General features: G+C 35.6%; 4 protein-coding genes and 1 pseudogene across 4 annotated transcripts; all 5 read right to left on the reverse strand.

Moving 5' to 3' along the window:
* Positions 1–5,584: 5,584 nt before the first annotated feature.
* LOC122359533 lies at positions 5,585–6,503 on the reverse strand (annotated as a pseudogene).
* Positions 6,504–8,744: 2,241 nt separating this feature from the next.
* LOC122359429 (olfactory receptor 52K1-like) lies at positions 8,745–9,692 on the reverse strand. Its single transcript, XM_043259727.1, has one exon. The coding sequence runs from the start codon at positions 9,684–9,686 to the stop codon at positions 8,745–8,747; it is 942 nt and encodes a 313-aa protein (XP_043115662.1). The 5' UTR covers positions 9,687–9,692.
* A 4,033-nt stretch (positions 9,693–13,725) lies between these two features.
* Positions 13,726–14,864, reverse strand: LOC122359374 (olfactory receptor 52L1-like). Its single transcript, XM_043259661.1, is given in 3 exon segments — positions 13,726–14,199; positions 14,201–14,314; positions 14,760–14,864. Coding segments are annotated over 3 exon segments (693 nt in total).
* Positions 14,865–17,190: 2,326 nt separating this feature from the next.
* Positions 17,191–18,141, reverse strand: LOC122359249 (olfactory receptor 52N2-like). The gene has a single exon (XM_043259554.1). It carries the CDS (start codon positions 18,139–18,141, stop codon positions 17,191–17,193), a length of 951 nt encoding a protein of 316 aa, XP_043115489.1.
* A 4,484-nt stretch (positions 18,142–22,625) lies between these two features.
* Positions 22,626–23,578, reverse strand: LOC122359376 (olfactory receptor 52N2-like). The gene is given in 2 exon segments (XM_043259663.1): positions 22,626–23,182; positions 23,185–23,578. Coding segments are annotated over 2 exon segments (951 nt in total).
* Between the last annotated feature and the right edge of the window lie 1,975 nt (positions 23,579–25,553).

Here is a 25,553-nt window from a genome sequence, read left to right on the forward strand (position 1 = left end):
CTGAAAAAACAGAGGTGATAATAATTGGACCTAAAAACCCCACATATAATAATCTAGAACACAGCCTATCACTTGATGGCTGCTCTGTTAATTCTTCATCATCAGTTAGGAACCTAGGTGTGCTGTTTGACGGCAATCTTTCCTTCGAAAATCATGTTTTTAGCATCTGTAAAAGTGCGTTTTCCATCTTAAAAATATATCTAAATTACGACCTATGCTTTCAACCTCTAATGCAGAAATATTAATTCCTGCGTTTATGACCTCGAGGTTAGATTATTGTAATGCTTTATTGGGTGGTTGTTCTGCACGCTTAATAAACAAACTTCAGCTAGTCCAAAACGCAGCAGCCAGAGTCCTTACTAGAACTAGGAAGTATGATCACATTAGCCCGGTTCTGTCAACACTGCACTGGCTCCCTATCAAACATTGGATAGATTTTAAAATCTTATTAATTACCTATAAAGCCCTGAATGGTTTAGCTCCTCAATACTTGAGCGAGCTCTTATTACTTTATAGTCCTGCACGTCCGCTATGTTCTCAAAACTCTGGCCATTTGATAATACCTAGAATATCAAAATCAACTGCGGGCGACAGATCCTTTTCCTATCTAGCACCTAAACTCTGGAACAATCTCCCTAACTCTGTTCGGGAAGCAGACACACTCTGCCAGTTTAAATCTAGATTAAAGAAACATCTTTTTAACTTAGCCTACACATAACACACTATGGAAGAGCATAGCGGAACTTGACAGTAACGTTTTTAAGGCCCCGGTAATCAATACACAGTCTCAACCCTCCACCTTTCTTTTCCACAATGAAGAACCCGGCTGTAGCAGGAGACGTCGAAGGGCGAATAAAACCTGAAGCGAGGGCTTCAGAGATGTAGTCCTCCATCGCCTGATTTTCAGTTTGAGATAATGGGTAGACCTTGCTTTTAGGAGGCATAGCATTGGGGAGCAGATCAATGGAACAATCCTAGGGACGGTGTGGTGGTAGTTGGGTGGCTTTTTTTCTTCCTAAAAACTTCAGACTTATCCTGGTTACAGACAGGGATTTGGACAAGATTGAGGGTTTCAGGACTTTTTATGCTAGTGGTCATCAAGGAGCAGGTTTGGTGGGGATGCAGTGACTATGACAAAAGTCTGACTAAGGTTTTAATTCACCAGCCAGGGAAAGCCTAGGATGACTTGATGCTTAGGGAATCTACTACATACAGTGAAATGTGTTCCTGATGTAAAATACCCACGCGAAGAGTCAGTGTTTGGGTTTGATAGGTGATATCTTTTCCGATGAGGGAGTCATTGATGGCTGTGATACGAATGGGTGGAGTACTTGGTTGTGTAGGAATCTGGAATTTAGAGATGATACTTTGGTCAATCAGGTTTAGAGCAGCTCCAGAGTCAATCATGGCTGTGAGATCAATAGAAAGTCCATCAGTTTCAAGAGTAATGGCTAACATTAGTATTTTGTTGCTAAGTAGAGCAAAATGATCCATATTCACCCAAGATTGTTGGGGTTTTTGCGGGCATCCAAGGCTGCGATGTCCTGCCCTTCCACAATAGAGGCACAGATGATTAATTCGACATCTCTCCCTCTCACTCTCTGAAAGTCGTGATACGTTAAGCTGCATGGGTTCGTCATGTTGGGGTGAAGGCACAGGGATATGAGTAGTTCTTTGCAAGTTCATTCTACTGTTCTTGTGGTAGGGGGTTTGTCTCAGCAAGTTATTTATCTTAATTGTCAAAGTGATAAAATCAGAAAAAGACAAATCTCCACCCTTACAAGCCAGTTCCGTTTGCAAATTGTGGTTCAAGCTGCGGTCAAGCTGCGATAGCATAGTCAGCGGCAGTGCGATTACCTTGAGTGAAATTGATGAGCTGAGTGGAGATATCCTTACCACCAGAAGGGTATTCAGAAACTTCTTGAATTTGTTGAAGGAAGTAATTTGCGGAATATTTAAGATGCAAATCCGTTTCCCACACCGATGAAGCCCAGTCAATAGCTCTGCCAGTCAATAACATCATGAGAAATGCACATTTCTTTTCCTCTGACTCGAAATTACCCCCTTGATGGTTTAGATACACTTTAACTTTTGACCGATGAAGCACCTACATTGTTCCATGTTACCATCAAACTTATCGGGGAGAGCAAATCTTACCGTCTGGGATGTTGGGGGTGCAATGCTTGGATAAAATGAGTCAGATGTTCTATAACTGATTGCAGCTTGGTCAGTTGCTACTGGTAACTCTTGAGCAATTCTCCTTGGTAGGTGAATGCAGCTTGAAGATTTGAAACATCCGCTGGATTTGGGGTATGCAAAGTATTCTGTAACGAGAACGCTGAGGCAGAGTTGGAATCCTTTTGCAGGAGTTTTTTTGAGGTTTGAGACAACAATCATAAACAGGTAGGCATGCAGAAGGTCAGAACCAGAACAGCAATCCAATCAGACAGACAAAACAGAAGGGCAAATCCAACAATCGGAAACAGGCAGGCAGGCAATGATCATACACAAGATAGCAATAGGTAGAATGATAAACGCTCATCAACCCTCTCTCTCTTTCTAGGGACAAAACTTCAGCTGGTAGTCATGGTGAGGCTCCTGCCCAGCTTAACATTATAGACCTGATCCCCTACCCCCTACCTCCTGTTATGCCAAGCCAGCAGAGGGAGCCCTCCCCTCGGAATGAACTGTGATTGCTTCCTCTGCTGCCACTTCCTGTTTGGAGACTATAAATTCTGATCTCTGAGTTGGTTTAAAGTTCATTAGAAATAAAGCATTATATATCATGTGTCTTATGAACCTATTGTTCTTCACTTTCATGTTTGTTCTCATTTGAAAGGTCTCAGTGCAGTTGGTAAATTGGTCTCAATTTCACAGTAATCACTTATATTATGTAAAAGATTAAGAACTTGGTAGAACCGTGTTCTGTTGAGAAGGAAGTGTGTCCTCCTTTTGGGTCTCTGAAAATGTTCCAGCCAGGTGTGACCCTGGAGTGAATATTCTCGGACTTTGGGGCCTTGATTGCCCGTTGTATGTTTTCTGTCTTTGTCTCTGCTTCTTTCAGGTCCTGGTCTCATGTATGCTGCCATGGTCAGTCCAGTCCGCCCTAGAGGGTTTCAGTTCTGGCTCTGCCTGTCTTTTGTGTCTTGTCTCTTCTTAGGGCCCACCTACTTCCTGGGGTCTCCAAGCCACCAGATCCACCCTGGTTGGCATCTGACTCAGCTACTCCTACGCCCGCACTGCCCTGGAGGCTCTCTGCTCCGGCGCGCTGCCCTAGAGGATCTCTGCTCCACATGGGGAGCTTTCGACCATGCTTGCTGTGTTCTGGAGTGTCTCACTGAAGACACAACTTGTTCATAAGGGTCATTTGCACAGTTTGTGGAGTTGTGGAGTTTGTGCCTTAATATCTGTGTGGTCAGTGATCGCGATTGGTTTATTGTGGAGGAAGTGGATATTGCATCGACCACTGTAATGGCAGCTTTGCTATCAACCCAGTTCACAAGATGGCTACCCTGCCTGAGCCACTGCACAAGATGGCTACCACCCCTGATCCCTTGGCTAAGATGGCGGACCACGCCTGAACCCCAGCACAAGATGGCCACCAAGCCTGAGCCACTGTCCAAGATGGCCACCAACCCTGATCCACTCCCCAAAATGGCCACCACACCTGAGCCACTGCACAAGATGGCCGCCTCCCCAGAACCACTGCACAAGATGGCCGCCTCCCCAGAGCCTCGACACAAGATGGCCACCTTACCAGAGCCACTAAACAAAATGGCCACCTTACCAGAGCCACTACACAAGATGTCTGCCTGCTTTGCCTGTCTTTTTTGTCTCGTCCCTTTCTTAGGGCCCACCTACTTCCCGGGGTCTCCAAGCCACCAGATCCGCCCTAGTGGGTGTCCGACTCTCCTGATCCGCCCTAATTAGCTTCTGACTCGCCTACTCCACCTGTTCTACCCTGGAGGCTCTCTGCTCTGGCGCACTGCCCTTTGCTTACTGGTTCTTGTTCACCTCACTACCCTCTTGTATCTGTCTGTTTTGTCAATAAACCTCAATCTGCTAATGGGTTGTCCTTCCAGATCCCTAACACATCATTAAACCTTTTTTAAATGTTTTTGTTCCTAGGAAGGTTGCGGCATCAGCCATTTTAGGATAGTTGTGAATTGGTTTTAATAACTTAGAAAAATCATAGTCGTTTAAACCAAAAATATTTGTTCATAAGTGAAGCTGATACTTGAAAGTTTGATTCAGCATTTCACAAAAATCTTGTAATTTCTTAAAAGCAAATTTCTGTGTATTGCTTAAAGGTCCAACTTTTTTTATATACCTTTTTCAGTTCTATTATTTCTCTTATCACTCTTCAGTGATGTTGATTGTTAACAGCAGGTGTTAATCAGTCACTTAATTATTTCATTAACTTAAACTTTGTTTGTGATTTTTCTTGAGACTTGCTTGCGATTTGAAAGTAATGACTTGGTTCCTTTGCTGCTAAAATCAGCTGCTTAGTTTATGGGTTTTCATGAGATTTTAATCTTTAGCCCCAGGTTTTTTGGATGTATTCTGAGTTAAGAAAGTGTTCTATCTATGCACATTGGGCTGAAGCGGTAGGACATCCAGGGATTTCTTGCCTAATCATTTATGAACACTGTGCTTTTTGAACATTTTTATTTCTTTGCAATCTCTTTTTTTCCTCCTATTAAGTAGGCATATTAAACGTATATGCAAATAAAACATAAAAATAAAATATTCTTTCACAAATACTAAAGATTCAAACATACTTATTCTTTTTCCTACTATATAGTAGGGAAGTATGCCATTTTAGATGCACCCACTATGTTCCTATTCATCTGACTTTATTGAAGTACATAAAACATACAATGATACAACCACCCCTAGCAGTTGCTAAAGGATGTCAATAAATGTATTGTGCATAGATGATCCAACGATATTTGTCTACCCAAGTTTCAATTTTTTTTATTAAGAATAAAATAAAATTAAGAATAAATATAACTAATAATGCTGCTTCAGCAAATATTTTCAGTATATTTACATATGCAATAATTTAGTGAAAATAAAAGAAAATAAAGAATACAATTTACAGGCTCCACGGCATTGACACTGTAATAAGACAGTATACAAAACACTGCAATCTTGACTGGCTGAATTTGAGGTCAGGTAATGAAGCACAGAGCAAGACCATAAAAAGAAATTTGTCTTCAGGAAATCACGTCTTTGTATTTGTGTGCTGTATTGTTTGTCATGTCATCACAATCTGTGTTTTAGACATTGTGGCCAATAGAAATGCTAAGAATTGTATGTCACTGTTCTCCTGCTTTATTATGAAGGATGTTACACATGCTATATGGGTTATGTGTTTGGGAGTGGATGCTTAGTTAGCTCACAAAAAAAACCCTCTTCTTGAAGGACAGTAGCCAGACATTCATGGTTTTCGAGTCCTGCATTTTCCAGTGCAGCTAAGGGATATTTTGTGATCCTGGACACTAATCTGAAAAAAATTTAGTCAGGTCTAAAATATCAAATATAATAAAATCAATTATTAGGCTACATCAGGGAAAAAAACTTACTTGAATGGGTTTATGAGGCTAAGAATTTTTTTGCGAATATCAGGCAGGTTTAAAGCATAAACAAGTGGGTTGAGGATGGGTGGTATGATAAGAAACTCCAGTGAAAGAAAAACTGACAACCCTACAGGAAGATTTAAAGTCACAACCCGACTTAAAGTGACATCAGAAATAACTGCAAATGAGAAATTCAAAAGTACCACTACATGTGGAATACATGTTTGATAGGCTTTGCCTTTGAATTGTGATGAGCTTCTTTGACAAATGATAAGAATTTTTATATAAGAATATAATATTAAACTTAAAGGAATAACAGTAGTTATAATTATTAAAAACACACCATAAACATTATTAATTATAGGGTTTTGACAGGAAAGCTTTAAGCTAATTCATAATTGTGGCAGTATACCTTAAACAATTTGTTTCCACACATTTTCAGTTTTGCAGTTAAAATACCAGCAATACCAAGCAAAATCACTGTATGAGTCAAGTTTATAACTATTAAAATAGTTAGAAACCGTGGTGTAATTATGGTGTGGTATTGTAAAGGTTTGCAGATTGCAGCAAATCTGTCAAATGCCATTAACATTAATATCGTATACTCATTTGCTACATATGTGAATATCACAAAAGACTGAAAGATACATAATTCACGGGAGATTGAGTGTATATCAGACAGTAAGTCTGTCAGTACTTTTGGGAAAAGGCAGCTGTACCAAATACAGAGTTAACAGACAAACATGAAATCAGAATGTACATGGGCTGGTGTAATGTCCTTTCCAGAAATATTGCAAGAATAGTAAGAACATTAAAAAATATGATAGTGCAATACAGAATTAATCCCAAACTAAATAAAGCGTATTTTGTATATCCAACGTTTTCAAACAACATTAAGTAAAAAGATGTTGAATTTTCCATATTGCATTAGCCAAAGTTCTGTTATTGACCTGTGGAATAAATAAATAAATCAATATTATATATATATATATATATATATATATATATATATATATATATATATATATATGTTTCTATAGGTTTATTCAGTTGACAATGTACTTTTTGTTAAAAAGAACAATTTGTTAAATATTTCAATACCTTTAAAACAAACATTAAATTATTTATATACCTTGTGTGATACACCTTGGAATGATTGTTGCTGCTTCTTTATTTGTGATGTGGCGATGTGTGAGAATAAACTGTTTTAGAAGAACTGCAAATCACCAGTATGCCTGTGTTTTTATAGTGTCTAACAAGTCTCAAGAGGCTTTTACATGAAGTATTAGACATGTTTGTTGTTGTTTTTAGCTTGTACATTCATTTTCTGTCAGTCAGTGTTACACATAAGAAATTAGTTTACGATTTTATACATTAAAATGAATCGCCAAACATTTCAGTAGTTTAAGAATCACTTTTAATTCCTTTAGCAAGTTTCAAGTCAAATCCCAAGTCCTAAAAGAGATAATTAAGTAATTAAGTGACTGATTAAACAATGATTGAGCATTAGTGATGAACACCTGCTGTTAACAATAAAAACCACTGAAGAAAGACATATGAGAGCAACTGACTTAAACCAGAACAGTGTTTGCTTTAGTTGGACTGAGACATAGTTTTTAAGCAATTTATAGCAAGCTTTTGTTCAATGCAGAATCTAACTTTTAAGCAGCAAATAAATTTATGTTTTTTAATTGTTACTTTTACATAATTTTTACATAATCTCTGTGTTTTAGCGTTTCTCTGTTTGATTTAATACGCTGGCGCTTAAAGAAATGTAATTAAGCAAATGGATGCTTTAAAATAATAATAATAATAATAATAGTAAGAAAATATGTTTAAGATCAGGCTTATAGATGTGAACATTTATCAAATGGCCCTCAACATTGGTAATTATTGTTACATTGCATGATGTGCTGTGTGAAGCATTTTGTTAATTGTAACCATTGTTGAGATTCATATGCTTCTTTTTGATGTCTGAGTTCACCTTTTTATATGCATATGGATCTAAAGAGAAAAATAACATCTGCCACTTTCCAGCATTGGTCTCTCTGTTTTACAATAGAACATGCATTGTTACAATCAGAGATCGACACACGAGTCAAGGCTCAAGAGCTAAACACTAACTAAAACAAACACTGATCTCTATGATGATACCGTCATTTTAACCAATAAAACATCTACATCTAACCAAATTGTTTTTAATTTACACAAATTTTATGAATCTATGTAAACTCTTTGTGTCGTGTCAACACCACTGAATGAGGAATAATCTATGTGAAATTGATACAACCAAGTTCAACCACCTTAATTTATTCGCTTCCTTGTAACTTAAACAAGTTAAGTTTAATTAACATGTTCTGGATTATTAAAAACTGGCCTAATGTCTTCAACTTTAACAAAATAAGGAGGTTTGTTTTAAACAACTCTAAACTTTAAGTTATGGACAGTGGTTCCATCCAATTGTTCTAGCTACTTTAAAAAAGGATTTCTAATAAAAGTTTAATACAATTGTGTGTTTAAGGAGAAAATCACAATTTGTCCTTTACTTGGGATCTTGACTTGAGTTAATAGCAATTTTTTTTTGGTTGCTGCAATTGAGTTATAGTAGCCAGACAAGCCAAGAGATAAAACAATCATCATCATCATTATCAGATGATGATGATGATGATGATTATGCTTATTACTAAACTTAGACTATTTTGTGTGTGCAGTTCCATAACAGTAGATCTGAAAAATATAGTGATGCCTAGACGTTGCAAGTGACAATCAGTTTGCTTACTTATGTTATTGTGATTTAGGTATTTTTATTTTTGTGAAAATTATTGTAGTAAATACTTATTTGTTTAGTAATGACCAAAGCTCAACATTTAGGTCAGCTCAGGCCTGAAATGGATGTGTCAGACAAAGGAAACATGCAAATTGTACAGTATTCATAGGCCTCCAGCAACATGGTTGGGAACCACAGTAGATGTTAGATAAATAAATCAACTGCGAAAACAGATTTTTATCTAAATACAATAAAAAAAAAAAAAAAACAATTAGATAAAATGTATTTGAATACAATATAAGAGTTCACATTATATGACAATAGACTGTGCTTTACATACATTACAAAAGCTAATTTCACATTTTCACTTTGTAACATCCATTCATCACAGACATTCACAAAGGTAAAACATTTCTTTTCTTTATAAGTTCGTGAAAAGTTCGTCTTAATTCTTTTGTTCTCCACCCATAGATTATTGGGTTAAAACAGCTTGGAAACAGAATGTATATAATGCTCATAAATATACGGTTGCTGGAAGAAACATTACTCCTTATTCTGTAGGACATAAATGCAATCAATGCTGAAGTCAAACTAAGTGTTATAACAATGATGTGGGTAATGCAGGTATTTATGGCCTTTAAATGAACCTTAACAGATCTAAACACAGAGGTAAAAATCACAATATATGAAATTGTAACAAGAATAAAATCAGTAGTTGGGATAATGAAAGCAGACAGAAGTCCTACAATGTTATTAATAGATGTATCTCCACATGCTAACTGAACCAGTGCCATGTGCTCACATAAACAGTGATCAATTATATCTGTACAAAATGACAGTTTTCCTGCTAAAGAGACCATAGTGACCATCAGAAATCCATTTCTAAATAACGGCACGAAAACAAATTTTGCAAAGTTAGCAATTTCCATGTATTTATGATAATTAAGTGGCTTGCATATCGCAAAGTAGCGATCCAGTGCCATCCACAGAAGCAAAGTAGATTGAAATGCTCCAACAAAATGAATGCCAAACATTTGTATCAAACAACCGGTCAGAGATATGCCACTCCAATTGAATAAAAAGCTAAGAAGCATGTTAGGTACAAAAAATATTGGCAAGATCAAGTCTAAGACAGCCATAACACCAATTAATACATACATAGGAGAATGAAGAGACTTTTGAGATTTGATTAAATATATGATAATAGAATTTGCTGTGATAGCCAATAAAAACATCAGAAAAAGGAATAAACAAAAAGGCCGCCATTCTCCTAAATTGTAGAAACCAATCAGCTTAAAGTTTGTGAATGAAATATTTTGTGCAGCAAGATCCTTCATGCTGGATGAAAGCTTTGTTCTGTTTCAACAAGTTGCGTTGATAAAACGGAGAAATTATAGTTGATCAAGTTTCCCACTTAACCACATATGGATACCCTGAAATGAAATACAAATTTACACAATGGTGACAAATATAACCCTGTCTTATAAAACGAAATCATTGTAAAATGAAAACACAAAACAAATTAACCTCAGTCAGATAAGAGGTGTGTTGCGTTTGAAGCTTTCATTACACTCATTAAAATTTATAAGCTCTAAACATACTGTTTTGTTTTCCCACATGTCAGTTTGCTACTCCCATAGAGCAATAGAGTTCATTTCCTATTTGTGATATTTGCTTCTGTCGTAGTGGTCATTGGTGTTTTTTATGACCAACAATAACTACAAATGCAACTAATTTCAAAGAAGTGTACTGTATTATAATTGTGTGACTACATGAAAAGCCACTACCTTTTTTACCTTGCTAGCTTGTCATATGATACTCAGTGTATTTTCAGGCCTAATCATGAGTAGGCCTTTGAACTCTGTGGAGAACAGCAGGAATCAGTTTCCAAATTTGAGAAAAAATAAATAAATCTCAGTATCTCTAACTCATTACTGGACTGTTTACCTGGCTAGATTCATCTCAAGAGCCCTTTGTGTTTCTGTTGCTATAACTATAGTCAGGGTCAAACTGACTTTCAACTCACTAGAAACACACTAAATAGCACTCAAGGGATGCAGGCTTAAGGTCTGAGTTGACCATTAGAGACATTTGACATCACCAGGGGGCCAATTAGCTCACACCAGCGATGTCATGCCCGTTGCAAATAATCACATACCATTTATATTGAGAGTTTTGTCGTTGTCCACAATAATAATGTACATGATTAAAATAATAAAGAGCAACAAATGTTTTCCACATATGGAAAACCTAAGGACCTAACAAAACCTTGTTTGTAACAATCGTGACTGAGCTTGCATCATGACCCAGTTTATGAACATTTGTGTAATTTACCAAAAATATGTTGGTACCACATGACTGTATTAAATATAAGAAAGATTTCGGGGTCATACTTAATCTTACAGCATTGGGATTATTTGTTTTCCTGCTTCATACATCCCTTTGATATGTGCTGTGTCATCACCCTTTAACCCATAGAAACAAACAGTTATACGATATACTGACTTCAAGTAGCCATGCTAGGTCACCCTGGTTAGTCAGGTCACCAAGTTAACAGGCAATTTTCTTTTAACATCAACAATAGCCATTTTTAATTGCAAACCTGGAACAAAAGCTGCATGTGACATAGCATTTATATCTAATTACAAAGACTGTTTAATGATGCTCAGACATGTACTGTATTCACACACACACACACACACACACACATAGACAGACACATACACACACAAGCTCAGATAGTAGTATCTGTGATTTGCATGAATTTTTTATGTTTTAAACAGGGCTGTCAAGTGATTTTTTTTTAAATATAATTATGGTGACGATAAAGTTATCATTAAAGATAAATAAATATTTTAATGCAACATACAAATTTATAAGGAAATATTGAATAATTAAAAAAAGATACTCCAAATGTCCAGAAGGTGGTGACAAATCCCTGTATTACATTATTAAGTGAATCATTCAGTCGATTCAAACAGCTGATTCATTCAAAAACAAAGTTACTGCCTGTATGAATGGTTTACTGAATCATTGATTCAATCGGTTCTTTTAAAAATGTCAATTCATGTAGATTCTACAATACTACGCATATAGTCTTCTTTCTGTCTGACACCCCCCTTCTTTATGGGGGTCAGACCCCTCCATAATTCACACCCTGGTGTTGGTGTGCCTCCAGGAACAGGGTGGGAAACGCTGATTTAGACTTATGCTTTCATATACTCACATAACACCCTCTCTCTTCTAAGTATGACCTGAATCATTTGAGCATCATCCCAGAAAGCCTGACCAAGTTTTTTGGTCTCTCTAGAAATATGTTATAATCGACAGTGTCAGACGCAGCACTAAGATCTAGTAGTACCAGCAGTAATATTTTGGCAGAATCATAATTAAAGAATATCACTTATGATCTTAATTTGTCCTGTGATTTTATTGTTTCTGTGTCATTGCACTGGGAAAAGGCATCACAGAACTGTAAGGGGTGTAACATTTCCATCACATGCTTGATGTATTCAGCCAATCACACCTCACTTCACAGAATGATGAGCTTTGTAAAAAATTGACGTGCTTCAGAAAGGTGGGGCATGAATGAACAGTAATATACAGTATGTGGAAAATGTTGTTGTTTAAACCGCATAAATATATTGCATTACACCAAACATACAAAATAATGTTCTTTTTAGCAACATCATATGATCCCTTTAACCCCTTAACTGTCACTCACATTTTTGAACACAGACATTAGGATGCACTATCCAAACTTAAACTTATAATTTAGGAATTTGAACATTTTGTAATATGATTTTGATGTACACAGCAAAATCACTGGCGTTAAATGAACACTTCCAGGTGTCTATATGTGTCCACACTGAAGCAGTGTTAATAAGGTAATTAAGAGATTCATTGAGTGATGATTGTCCTTTATTGAAGACACATGATAACAAGCGAACCAAATATCACCAAATGATCACCAAATAAAAAAACCACAAGTGGTCAGTGTTTAGTTGGGCTTTTACCCTTGATGTTACAGCATTACATAATGTTTGTTTGCTACAACTGAATGATAATAACCAGACGAGCAAAAGGCATCATGTGGACATGATACTGTTTTTGATATGAGCATCATGACCTGAATAAATTAGATTTTTTGTTGGTTAAGTCTGTGAACTGTGAACAACATAAGACAGATGCATTTACAAAAATTATTTAGATCAAAACCTTACACACATACACTGATTCTTGTCTGTATGTGCCTAAAAGAACAACATTTTTGAAGTTTTTTCAGCTTTTAAAACAGCCTAAGATTTATGTAAAAAAACAAAAAAAATATCAAAATGTTGCTGTAATCACTAAATGAAAATTAATTTGAAGATTAGTTTTAAGGTAACACTTTATATTAACCACTCAATTTTCAGCTAAAGGCATTTCATTGTTGAATGCAGAGACGTTGTTATCTAGATCAGCTCAGTTTCAATAGGATCTTTGTAATGAAACTGATTATAATTACTGGAAATTAAGTGTCCCCAACCAAGAAAGGACAAGGAACCAAAACTCCCATCCATGACATAATGGAGAAGAAAAACCTTGGGAGAAACCAGGTTCAGTTGAGGGCCAGTACTAAATTTCCAGTTAAATTTTAAATGCAGCTATATCAGACTGTGTAAAGGACTCACTGTACTGTGTGAGTATGAGAGAGAGAGAGAGAGAGTGTGTGTGTGTGTGTGTGTGTGCGTGTTACACTGTTGACCCTTAGACCTACCCATACCAGTTAACCTTGCGCTGATTCATGTCATCTTCCCACTTCCCATTAAACTATGACAGGTCCTTTACTGCAAAAAGACGGTCAATGCGACACTGTAAAGTAATGAAACTATGGCACCATGTGCTTTTTAAAACCATTTACATAGGTTTTATATTATATTGTTGGCTCAAAAAATATGCAAATGTAACCAAAAAAACATACAACATGAGTAATTATTTTTGTACATTATTATTGTGAAACAAATTATGTTATTGTATAATGATGTGCACATGTCCAGTCACAGCCACAGATGTATCCCTTCTAGCCTTAACCACAAATTAGACAGGAGAACAGTGGACTTAAAAGTAAAAATCGATGTGTTTCATGGTTAAAATAAAAAAGTTTCTGATGTTTATTCATGCTGATTTTGTGCTTGAAGTAAATGTAAAAAATGTGTGTATTTGTAAAGACATAAATTGTACACTTTTTAATATACATATTGTCTTTAATGTGCATTTATTTATTTAAAATATATTTTACTGGTAGCCTAGCTTTTCTTCCCTCGAAAGCAAAATTGTCTTTTTATATGTATCATTGTTTCAATATAATATAATGCTATCATATACTGCAAACATTCATTTTTCTAAAGAAAAGACCTTTTGGTTTATAAATTTCAGAAAAACGTGTCTTATTTCCTTTGTTCTCCATCCATAGATTATTGGGTTAAAACAACTTGGAACACATAAGTACATGACACTTATAACTATACGGTTATTGGAAGAAATGTTGTTTCTTATTCTGTATGATAGAAATGCAATCAAAGCAGAAATCAAAGCAACTGACAGGACAATTAAGTGAGTGATGCAGGTGTTTAAGGCCTTCGTGTGAGATTTGCCAGATTTGAAAACAGAGGTAAAAATCGCAATATAGGAAACAGTAATGAGAATAAAATCTAAAGCCGGCACAAGAAAAACAGTCAAAAGTCCTACAATGTTATTAATAGATGTATCTCCACATGCTAACTGAACCAGTGCCATGTGCTCACAAAAACAGTGATCAATAACATTTGTTGCACAAAATGAAAGTCTACCAGCCAGAGAGATTTCTGATGGCAACAATCAGCAGTCCATTTCTGATTAGAGGTGCGTACACAAATTTCAGAAAGTTACAGATCTCCTTATATTTATGATAGTAAAGAGGAATAAATAAAATGCCTCCATTCTCCTAGACTGTAAAAAACCATTAAATTTGAAGTCTGTGAATGAGATATTTTGTGCAGTAAAATTATTCATGCTTCAATCTGTCAAAATTCCTTTTGTATGCAGTGTTTAAAGAAATGACATCAGAGAAAAAGAGAAAAGAAATAGTAATTAAGTTTCCCTTTCAACAACACCAAGATACCCTTCAGTGTCAGCCATGGCATTGTGAATAAAAATAAAGAAATGAAACTTTTTAGTATTTAAGATAATTTCCATTTCATATTTATATGTTAAATATATAGTACAGAGCTAGGAAGTTCTTTTCTCTCTCTCACTCTCTTTCTCTCTCTCTCTAGGTAAGACGTCTCATCTTATCAGAGTGTAATGAATGCTTGAGAAATATCACAGAATCTAAATACACTGTCATTTTCCCATGAGCAAAAAGCTATTTTTTTTTATCATAGGACTACCGTTTCTGTGGCAGTGTTGGTTTTGTAAGCTCTGGATTTTAATGACCACCAATTAACGGTCATAACAAATGTTCCTCCTGGTGTGGAAGGTAGCATGGCAAGCATGTAACCTTAGACCTGTATTCAATGAGAGAGACGTCCGTTGTATATATGATGTAATTTTTCAGTTGTAGTGTTATCTTTAAATATCAGACATTCCATAGTCTTTTCCAGAGTCCTAGTGAATATTTTCTAGTGCACTAATTAAATCCCGAAACACAATGTCTATGTATAATCTATGTATGCTCACTGATCAGAGAACCCCCATCATGCACTGTTAGGCCACACTGGTTTTATGGCTTATTTTTAGCACAACCATAGGCATAAACCGTTTTTGTATGTTTGAATAGAAGCTGAAACATGCAATACGGATGTACTCTGATACATCTATAACACAACGCACAGCTGAGGAAATGCAAAACACATTTTAAAGATATGTATAGATGTACCTTTACCAATCTATAGAGACATTTTAAATCACATTTTAAAGTCAAATAAATATAAGGCAATCCGGTTGGGCAATCCACACATACAGAGAAAGTATTAAAGAATAATCCATATGCATTTTATTTGTGAAATAACGTTAATATCCCCCAAGAGAGTTTAAGATTTCTTGAGCCATTTATAATGACAAAATGTATAATATTTAGCTCACAGCAAATGTTTTGTTTTTGCTTTGTCAGAATCACATTTTAAGATGCTTTAAGTGTTTAGGAGAAATCTTTGTTTCTTCCCTCAAAACAAGCTCATTTCCAGTGTTTTGTCATGTTGCTTGTCCATTTGTTCATACAACTCATTCATATTTTTAAAGGAAAGACTTTTGCATTGTTTACACATTTCAGAAATGTTTGTCTTATTTCTTTTGTTCTCCATCCATAAATTATAGGGTGAAAACAACACGTAAAAAATAAGTAAACAATGCTTATGAATACACGGATACTTGAAGAAATGTTATTTCTTATTCTGTATGACAAAAAAGCAGTCAGTGCAGATGTCAAACTGAATGACAAGACAATTAAGTGAGTGATGCAGGTGTTTAAGGCCTTCATGTGAACTTTCCCAGATTTCAACACAGAGGTAAAAAGTGCTGTGTTCCCATGAGTCTGTGTGCTGCTCCCATCTCTCCTTTGTGCTGGTTCGGTTTTTGTACCAGTGGTAGTGCTAGTTTAATTTCCTCTTCCACAGCTTCTTCTTTTTTTCAGCACATATTGTCATGCACTTTTGTTTACCACTAGCAAATGCTGATAACGTTTTATTCTTTAATAGTAACCTGCATTGTAACATTGCACTGTCATACAAGTCATGCCCAAGTTCATTAGCTTCCTGTCACACAGTGTGATTTGTAATGATCTTATAAGATTGTTGAAATTGCACAGTCTATAGAAGGCTAAACTTGGTATCCAAATGCGATAATGACACAGAAGGGTTGCCACTTCATCAAATGATTGCAGAAGGCCGTCTTAATCAGAATGATCCTTGAAAGACAGCCGTGTCTCACCCTTCAATCAGCTGAATTTAACGGATGCTTTGGATGTATCCTTCGTGACCTTCAGTCATCCACAGTTCTTTGTACACATTCCAATAGAGGACAAAAAATTAATCGGTACTGAGCTTGTCTGAATGTATAATTCAAAATTATAAACGTTTTAAGCATTAAAGCATACAGTAGACGTTATCTTTTGTTTTGGTGTGAAATACTGCCAATACTGCCAATACTGAAAAAGTTTTTCCACCCCAGCATCCCTCAACAAATTCCACAGAAATATGGTCTTTCTTCACTGAAATGTGCACTTCACTTTCACGGAACGTTATTGTCTTGCAGAGACCAGCAATAGCTGCTTTTTGACTTTGCCATTGTAGCTCTGAAGGAAGAGAAGAAATCTAGAAGTCATTCACTATGATGAATGAATTATTGGAGATGGATTCTAAATGATTTATTTGCTCTTATAACGCTTGTTACAGCAGTCAGAAAGTCTTTTAACATTAAGAACATACAGTATTGACAACATATTCTGCTCATAACACATGTATTAAATGCAGTAGTTATTTTGTTTTGCTTTGTTTAGAGAGCCTAGGGCAAGTATGATATTTCATGCACTACTGCATGAAAAACAAAAAACAACAAAAAGCAATAAAATAGTAGGCATGCTTTACAACTCTGATACACATAAGTACAGATGCGTTTAATCTTTAAAGTAATTGTGATTTTAACAGAAAAGTAACTAGAATTACCTTATTCGATAATATATTGCGCTTTATTAATGTTAATAATGAATTTATCTGCAAGATATATACAACTTTGTTCCCTCAAAGAAATAGCTTCTTTTTTTTCAATGTACTGCATTATCATGTCAGGATTAGATGTAGCATCAATGTCTTAATAAAAAATCATTCATTTTTTTAATGCAAAGACCTTGGCATTGTTTATAAACTTTAGAAATGATTGTCTTATTTCTTTTGTTCTCCAACCATAGATTATTGGGTTAAAGCAACTTGGAAAAAATAAGTAAATGATACTTATGAATATACGGTTGTTGGAAGAAATGTTATTTCTTATTCTGTATGACAAAAATGCAATCAAAGCAGAAAACAAACTAATGGACAGGATAATTAAGTGAGTGATGCATGTGTTTAAGGCCTTAATGTGAGCTTTTCCAGATTTCAACACAGAGGTAAAAATCACAGCGTAAGAAACCGTAATAAGAATAAAATCGGCTGCTGGTATAAGAAAAGCAGACAAAAGTCCTACAATGTTATTAATAGATATATCTCCACATGCTAACTGAACCAGGGCCATGTGCTCACAAAAACAGTGATCAATAACATTTGTTGCACAAAATGATAGTCTTCCAGCCAGAGAGACCATGGTGATCATCAGGAGCCCATTTCTTATTGCTGGTGCAAAGACAAACTTCAGAAAGTTAGGGACTTCCATGTACTTATGATAGTACAGAGGTTTGCATATCGCAAAGTAACGATCCAGTGCCATCCAAAAAAGCAGTGTAATTTGAAATGTTCCAACAAAATGAATGCCAAACATTTGTATCAAACAACCTGTTAGAGATATCCCACTCCAGCTGAATAAAAAACTAAGAAGCATGCTAGGTACAAAAAATACAGGCATGATCAAGTCTAAGACAGCCATAACACCAATTAATACATACATAGGAGAATGCAGAGACTTTTGACATATGATTAAATATATGATAATACAATTTGCTGTGATAGCTAATAGAAACATCAGAAAGAAAGGGATAAACAAAAAAGGCCTCCATTGCCCTAGGCTGTAGAATCCATTTAATCTGAAATCAGTGAATGAGACATTTTTTGCATTAAAATCCATTGTGCTGAAACCTCCTTTTCAGTGAGCTGTTCTAACTACTGAAGCTGATGAAACTATGAAGAAGAAAAAGGCTAAACAAGTTTCCCTTTTAACCACACAATGATTATCTGTGTACCGTCCTATCCTATCTACTAACATCATTCATTAACCCATGCTGTTCTTATTACATTGATGAATACAGATCTTAATGTTTTCAAAAGAAAATGAAAGCTTCACACATATCATGGTCTATAAATACAAATCTCTGTTCTCAGTTGCTTTCCCATGAGTCTGTGTGCCAATCCCATGGAGGAATAGACCTCAGCTTTTTTCTGAATGCCAGGACTGCAGTTTCTCTGTTAGAGTACTTGTTTTCTATTAGAGCACATGGGTAAAATTTGAAATGTAACATGCAAAATGCTAATAAATTTTTCTTCAACATTTTTGTCAGGATCACTATCATCAAAGATGGATGACAATTAGCACATACATTGGATTGGCAGTATGGCTCTTTTCTGGGCCAGAACTCCCTGTGCAGCCTTGCATGAATGAGAGCAGGGAGAGCAGTGAGAATCCCCAGGGTAAACAGAACAGATCAAACAAATGCTTTAAAGATATTGTTAAAGTTCATGTAAGTTTTAGTGCATGTTTTATAATTAGTCTAATTCAAGGAGATCTTGAGGAGGAATTGGGGATGGAGGAGGGTAATTAGCCATCGAGCAATGTGAAAACTGCTGATACTGAGGGACCTCATATAAGGATTCTTGGATATATGCCATATTCCTATAGGTAGACAGGGATCAGCTTAGAGTCAGCTGATGTGAGCTCGACTAACTGTCAGAACTAACTAACTTCTATCAAGACCACTATGGTCAAAGATTATTGGCAATAAGCATATAGTTTGGATTGGTGGAATGGTTCTGTTCTGGGCGAGAACTCAATCACTCAATCAAATCAAAAAACAAAAGCATATGCTGATATTCCCCAACTCAAACTGATATCAAAATCTCAAAGTCTTAATCATTGGTTAAGACAAAATTATTGATGCTTGAGAACTGACTTTCTTTTGAGAAACAATGACTTCATAAACAGTACACTTTCATATTAAAAACAGGATGTGTAACTCACCTGAGCCACCACAGTCGAAACCTGCATAACATGTAGCAAAAAGCATGTTGCCTTCAGCCTATGATCTAATGAATATCAATAAGCAACATGTTACCAATAACATATAAACAGACTTAAGAAAACATGCTACCTGATTTGTCAGTTGTTCATAACTAATGCAATGATGTTGCTAACAATCAACATAATTGAGGAAAAATAAGGTATCATCAAGGCATTAAGGCATCTCTGAAGAGCTCAGCAGAGGAAGATTAAACATGTTCACAAACAGCTTCACTTCACTTCACTCATTACTAACCAGACTGATTTTATTTCTTTCACACATCTACAGAAGCTCTTACTGAGAATTACAGAGGATCAGATATTGATGCTTTATTGGTTACAATGATATCACCACCATGGAGATCAGTGTTTGATTTAGCTGGGCTCTTGACCCTTGACTCCTGTGTTAGATCTTTTTCTGTAGCAGTACAGTACTTTACATTAAACATATTATGAAAGCTTTTGTGATAACAGTAATTTTGAGGCTGATGCACTATCACGCCATGATCTTCTTCTGGAGCATGATGTACCTTACTCTATTCTACCTCCCACTGTGATATTAGCTCCAGTTTCTTGGGATATAATGGAGGAGATTCAACAGGAACAATAGGCAGAACCAGCCCCTGCACAGTGCCCACCTGGAAAGCACTATGTACCTGAAAACCTTCATCATGCAGCCGTAAGCAACATCGCTGGTGCGAATTATCCGTATTGGGCAGTGTACGTTCAGAATTCCCTCATGAAGGCATTGTCACACGTGGACTCCTTTTGTGTTGTTGTTTTTGTGCCATGTGTTCTGTGACCTACTTAAGTAAATTTTTTAGCGTTTTCACCTGTGTCTTATTTATTAAATATTTACTGTTCAGTTCTATGTTTTATATGGTTTAGTTCACCTGCCCGTTTGCCTACCTGCCCAAGGTACTTATCCTGTATATGTGTATGATTAAACTCGTTTATTTTATATATTCTCGTCAAGTGCTCCTTCACGCTAAACCACACTGTGACAGGCATCTACAGGATTAACCCCCATCCAGTGTGTCCTAGGCTATCAACCTCCTATGTTCCCGTAGTCTATAGAACCCTCTACTGTACCGGCTGTTGCCGAGTGGATCCATTATAGTGAGTAGATGGGGGACAGTGCTCATGTGCGCCTTGAACGAGCCGTCAGGATTCAGGAGATCCAAGCTAATTGAAGACAACGCCTACACCCTCCCTACCAACCTGGACAACGGGTCTGGCTCTCTATGTGGGACATCAAGATGCGGCTGCCCAGCAGGAAGCTCAGCCCAAGGTATGTTGGTCCTTTCAAGATTGTTAAGCAGATTAATGAAGTAAGGTACCAGCTCAAGCTTTCTGCTAATTATCATATCTCTCCATCCTTTCATGTCTCCCTCCTGAAGCCGGTCCACCTGGAACCTGACCCTGGCCACGAAGCCCCAGAACTGCCGCCACCTCTTGTTCAGTTCATATCCAGATCAAATGGTAGATAAGCACCCAGAGATGACGTCCATCTGAGACCAGAACACCAGACATGCACACACACACTGGCCCCAACAGGTTTCTCCCAAGATTTTTTTTTGTCCATTCTGTATGGATGAGGCCTCTGGCTTGCTTAGTTGTGGACCCTTAATTTCTAGGGATTATCATCAATAAGCGCTATATAAATAAAAGTAATTGATTGATTGACTGATAATTTATTCAGGTCAATCCATAATAATCTCCACATGATGATTTTGTTCTTTGTTTTTCTGGTTGTTATAACTCAGTTATAGCAGCAAAACACTACATAATGTTAAAATGTCAAAGTCAAGAGCGCAACTAAAGTAAACACTGTCCACTGTAATGGTGACTAAAAATGTGATTTTCTTCTTTGGTGATTCTGCTTGTTAACATTAGGTGTCTTTAATAAGGAATAATCATCACTCAATAAATCTTGATTAATTCATTACCTTATTAACTTTAACACTGCTTCAGTGTTACTTTTACCATGCGGACATATGTAGATGCCCAGCAGTGTTAATTTGACACCATGGATTTTGCTTTGTATTAGGTGGTGGTAGTAGTATTACTATTGTTATTTTAGTCAGTCACTTAGCTAGTTAGTTGGTTAGGGCATTTTATTTATTTATTTGACTGAAGGTTGAAACAATAATAATAATAAAAAAACATTTACTGTAACTTGAGACTGGGTCTTATTTTCAGGTAAAAAAACAACAGTGGTGTGTTTGGCATAGACAGAAAAATGTAGATCAGCCTTGTGCAGACAAGCCTCATAAACAATGCCTCCCAAGTAGTCATAATGTCTGTTTCTTTATCTAATATAATAGGGTCAGACCGTCTAACATGCGAATACTTCTCAAACATTGCAGAAATAAGAATGCAGTTGACTGATAAACAGGCCTAATAACCAAACTAGTTATTTTTTACATTTTGTGACTACAAATTATTACAAGTAATATGTATAGGCAAAATCACATCATCAATTGTTAACACTGTTTTTGTATTTTTTCATGTACCTGTGAACACAGTTAGAAGCAACATTGATTGTTAGGCAGGCATGCATTTTACATGTGGCAAAATATATAAAATAAGGTCACAACAGAAAACAATAATCCTCTCATGGTGGTTAACTTTACATTAAGCGTAAGGACAGTTTGGCCAAAATACCTAGTAGTACTGAACTGCACATTGTTCACATGCACATATAACGGCACATGAAAAAAGCATTATATTAAATATCTTCATATTAACAGTGTTTTTTATTAATGCAGTATAGTGAAGCATCATCTTTTGTGGCCTCCCAGTGGTTTACATAAAATTAGGGTTTCTACATTTATTCTAAATATCAAAACTTAATTCCACTGAGACTACTGAATTGTTACAAGAATTAGAAAATCTTACAATGTTCAGGGCTTCAGTGTTGACAAAATAACCACATTTTTTCTTATAACATGTTTTAAATACAATTTGATTTTGTAGTGTTTACAAAATGGTCAAATTAAAGACCCAATTCAGGCTACAGGATATTTTTCTACATGCTATTCTGTTCAAATTAAAATTCTTACTGATCTCAGATCACAGATACAAAGCATGCCTTATGTTTTTATTCTGTTTGTTGATGATATATTTTACAAGCTGATGTCATTGTACAGATTACACATATTTGCAAATGTGTATAGGTTACTATTTCTATTATGATTTATAGGTTTAGACATTATATGTATTTGAAATGCATTTATCTACAAAGTATCGTAGAGCTTTCATCCAGATAGCAGCTCCTTGTATCAAGCTTATGTGTCTGAAGTATCATCATGTTGTTATTTCCATGTAAAAACCATTCACTGTTTAATAGGAAAGACCTTTGCACTGTTTATAAACTTTAGAAATGTATGTCGTATTTCTTTTGTTCTCCATCCATATATTAGTGGGTGAAGACAACTTGGAAAAAGTAAGTATAAGATACTTATAAATATACGGTTACTAGAAGAAATGTTATTTCTTATTCTGTATGACAAAAACGCAATCAAAGCAGAAATCAAAGTAAGTGTCATAATAATTATGTGAGTAATGCAGGTATTGATGGCCTTTAAATGAGCCTTACCAGATCTAAACACAGAGGAAAAAATCACAACATAAGAAATGGTAATGAGAATAAAATCAGTTGTTGTTATAAGGAAAGCAGCCAAAAGTCCTACAATGTTATTAATTGATATGTCACCGCATGCTAACTGAACCAGTGCCATGTGTTCACAAAAAGAGTGATCAATAACATTCGTTAAACAAAATGACAGTCTTCCAGCCAGAGAGACCATGATGACAATCAGAAGTCCATTTCTGATTACTGGCCCAACAACAAACTTTAGAAAGTTAGGGATTTCCATGCATTTATGATAGTAAAGGGTCTGCATATCGCAAAGTAACGATCAAGTGCCATCCAGAAAAGCAAAGTGGATTGGAATGTTCCAATAAAATGAAGACCAAACATTTGCATCAAACAACCTGTTAGAGATATCCCACTCAAATTGAATAAGAGACTAAGAAGCATGTTAGGTACAAAAAACATGGGCATTATCAAGTCCAGCACAGCCATAACACCTATTAGTACATACATAGGAGAATGCAGGGACTTTTGAGATTTGATTAAATAGATGAGAACAGAATTAGCTGTGATAGCCAATAAAAACATCAGAAAGAAAGGCAGAAATAAAAGCGGCCTCCATTCTCCTAGACTGTAGAAACCAATTAATTTGAAGTCTTTGAATGAGATATTTTGCGCAGGAAGTACATTCATTCTGGGAAAAAAAAACCTTTAACACACAGAATGTAAATTTGATGAAATCATATAGAAGCTGATCAGGTTTCACTTAAGTTATACAAAGTATAGTCTGCCAACAAATATAATCCCTGTAGTGTTCGCTATCAATTTTCAGTCATATAAGTTACAAAACAGCAAAAATAATTATTGTACAGTGTGAAGCTAAAACATTATTCTAAATTAAAAAAAAAAAATATAAAACATTGTTCTTTTAATGGCAATATAATAAACGCTATTACATACATTAAGTTTTAATACTGTGATGTAAATTTAAAACATAAGTTACATTTATCACTTCAGCGAGTTAGAAGTACAATAAATGACTCAATATATCAATATATTCTATTAAATCTACCCATACGCATTTATGTGTTGTCCCCTCTTATACTGCTAAATACATAACTTATTATTTTTCATATAAGATGTGTTAGAGTGTAACTCTTGTCAGAGTGTAATGAACGCTTGACACATATCATAAGCTCTAAATACATGTTATGTTCCCATGAGTCTGTGTTTCCCATAGAGGAACAGAGCTAGAATAGAGAATAGATCCCTGCCTGTGTTATAGGGCTGCAGTTTCTGTGACAGTAAAAACCATATTAGGTTCCACATACCATTGGATACCACATTACAATATAGCTGCACTAATGTGGGTTAATTCATGTTTAACTAATACACCGATAATCTTGCACTGTAAAAAATATGCTGTTAAATTACAGTAATGTACTGTTCATTTTTCTTCATTTTTACAGCATGTTACTTTATACTACCGTGAAATGAACTCTGCTCCAATTGCTCCAAACAGTACAAGTTTGAATTACTTATTACTACCGTATTTATACAGTGTTATTAATATGAATTCACATTGTTTAATCCATAGAGAAGAAATATGTCTTAATACAAAACATCAAACATTTTAACATTTAACATTTACCCACAAAACTACGTTAAACTGACTTCACCCACAATTTAGATGAAATCAACTGAGACATTAAATCTGATTAAACAACTCCTAAATCAGCATTACCATTTTCATACATTACTAACCAGACCAATGCCATTTCTTTTAGATATCCGCAGAAGTGCTTATTGAGAATTAGCAGAGATTTAAATGTTGTTGATATTCTTTTTGTTTTTGGCCACTACCATGATGGAGATCAATGTTATCTTATTTGGGCTCATGACTGACTTTTTTAAAATTAGTTTATTATTCTTATTATTGTTATTGCTATTATTTAAAGATACACATTTATTATGGTAAATTCTGTGGAAGTGGACAGTTCATTGACATAATTTATTCATGTTGCAATGCATGCTGGGAATCATTGCTGAGAATTGTACTGTGCTAGTACCCAGCATGCATTGTAGCATGAAGTTTTTAAACTCAGCATTGTTGAGATTCATCTGCTGATTTTTTATATCTCTGTGTGTCTTAATGATGTTGTGGTATTAAAGGTTTTGTGCGTAATAAGTCCTGTACAGATTGCTCAAACTTGATTAGTTAAATGCATCAATGTCTGTAAGTCTGAAAGCGAAGAGTCCAGCAAGAAGATTGTTTTCTTTTTTTTGTAGATTTATGATTCATGCATGTTCAGGTTTTGTAGAACGGTATTCTATAATTCTACAAAGTGGATTAATTTTTAATCTATATAACACATATAAATATTTGAAGTCCAGCATTATGTAGACACACACAGACAACAAGAAACAGCATGTGAATCTCAACAATGGTGACAATCAACAAAATGATTTATGCTGAAGTGCATGCTTGGTAACAGCATAATAAAAACTCCCATCATGCACTGCAGTAGGAAATATGATTGTCACCACTGTTGAGGATCATATGAAGTGTTCAGGTCTAAAAGACTGAGGCAATTCAACTCTTTAGTAGTTCTGCCCCTTCTTTTTCCCCAATGTTTAAGTATAATGATGGTTTAATCGCAGTTTTGTA

Source organism: Puntigrus tetrazona, chromosome 15 (assembly GCF_018831695.1).
Source record: "Puntigrus tetrazona isolate hp1 chromosome 15, ASM1883169v1, whole genome shotgun sequence".
In the NCBI taxonomy this organism is placed as follows: domain Eukaryota; kingdom Metazoa; phylum Chordata; class Actinopteri; order Cypriniformes; family Cyprinidae; genus Puntigrus; species Puntigrus tetrazona.